This window comes from Mus caroli, chromosome 7 (assembly GCF_900094665.2).
Source record: "Mus caroli chromosome 7, CAROLI_EIJ_v1.1, whole genome shotgun sequence".
Lineage (NCBI taxonomy): Eukaryota > Metazoa > Chordata > Mammalia > Rodentia > Muridae > Mus > Mus caroli.
The window spans coordinates 78,510,085-78,511,179 of NC_034576.1; the positions used below are offsets into that span (position 1 = coordinate 78,510,085).

The window sequence follows — 1,095 nt, forward strand, 5'->3', positions numbered from 1 at the left end:
GAGGTGGGGGTTTGGATTTAGATGAGGGCTGAGGTGGGGGTTTGGATTTAGATGAGGGCTGAGGTGGGGGTTTGGATTTAGATGAGGGCTGAGGTCTGGGTTTGGATTTAGATGAGGGCTGAGGTCGGGGTTTGGATTTAGATGAAGACTGAGGTGGGGGTTTGGATTGAGGTGAGGGTGAGGGCTGAGGTGAGGGTTCAGGTTGAGGTGGGGGTTTGGATTTAGATGAGGGCTGAGGTCGGGGTTTGGATTGAGATGGGCACTGACAGGAATGAAGCAGTGGGGAGTTCTGTATGTAGGGTTTACTAGTCTTGTTACCCATTTTGTCTTCCAGTCACCCCAAACCCAAACCTCAGAAGAATCAGGACAAAACAGAACAGGACACACAAGACCAAGAAGGTAGTGTGACCTCTCCCTAGTGCCCTGGACAGGAGTTCATCTATCTCCTAAGACACTGTACCCAGATGGGATCCTAATAGAACAGGACCAGATGTTACGTAAGGAAAGCAATGACTTACCAATGAAGGCTCCTCATCCAGGGGCTTGCTGGGTTTCTTTTCCTGCAGCTGTGGACCTCCGAACTGAAATCAAGCCTGCAGGGGCCTTGGAACGTCTCAAGGTGCACACCCTGGGCAGAGGTGCTCTGGTACCTGAGGTTTGAAGGGAAGGGTCCAGGTTCTGAATGTGGGTAGGGATTTGTTAAAGCCTACCCTACGCCCTAGTTTAGCCCCTCCCCCAGCCCACCCCCGGAACTTAGCTGCAACCCTCCTGTCTCGTGCTTGTCAGCCACCTCATACTGCTGACAACAGTTTGGCTCAGAGAGAGATCAAGTTGGCCATATATCCTGTTCTGTTCTGAGGTTCTTAGAAATTCCCCAACCACAGCCTTCACTTGGGACCAACCAAAATAGAAACCAGCTTGAACTGTTCTGCCTAAACTAGTAACAACTTGGGAAAGGCAGACCACCTGCAGCCCTCCCGGTACTTGCTTATAAAAGCTCACTGTGCGGTTTTAACCTATATAAACTGACCCTAGAACACATTCAGGGTTGTAGCTTCCAGCTGTAGAGCCCGAGCTACATCTCTGATTGATCAG

General features: G+C 50.7%; 1 protein-coding gene across 1 annotated transcript in view; it reads right to left on the reverse strand.

The window, feature by feature from the left end:
- Positions 1 to 662, reverse strand: part of LOC115031565 (cell wall protein RBR3-like) — a 2,285-nt gene extending 1,623 nt beyond the window's left edge. The window contains exon 1 of the mRNA XM_029480144.1: positions 13 to 662. Coding sequence (XP_029336004.1) covers positions 13 to 322 — 310 coding nt within the window. The 5' untranslated portion in view covers positions 323 to 662. The remainder of the gene's footprint in view (positions 1 to 12) is intronic.
- Between the last annotated feature and the right edge of the window lie 433 nt (positions 663 to 1,095).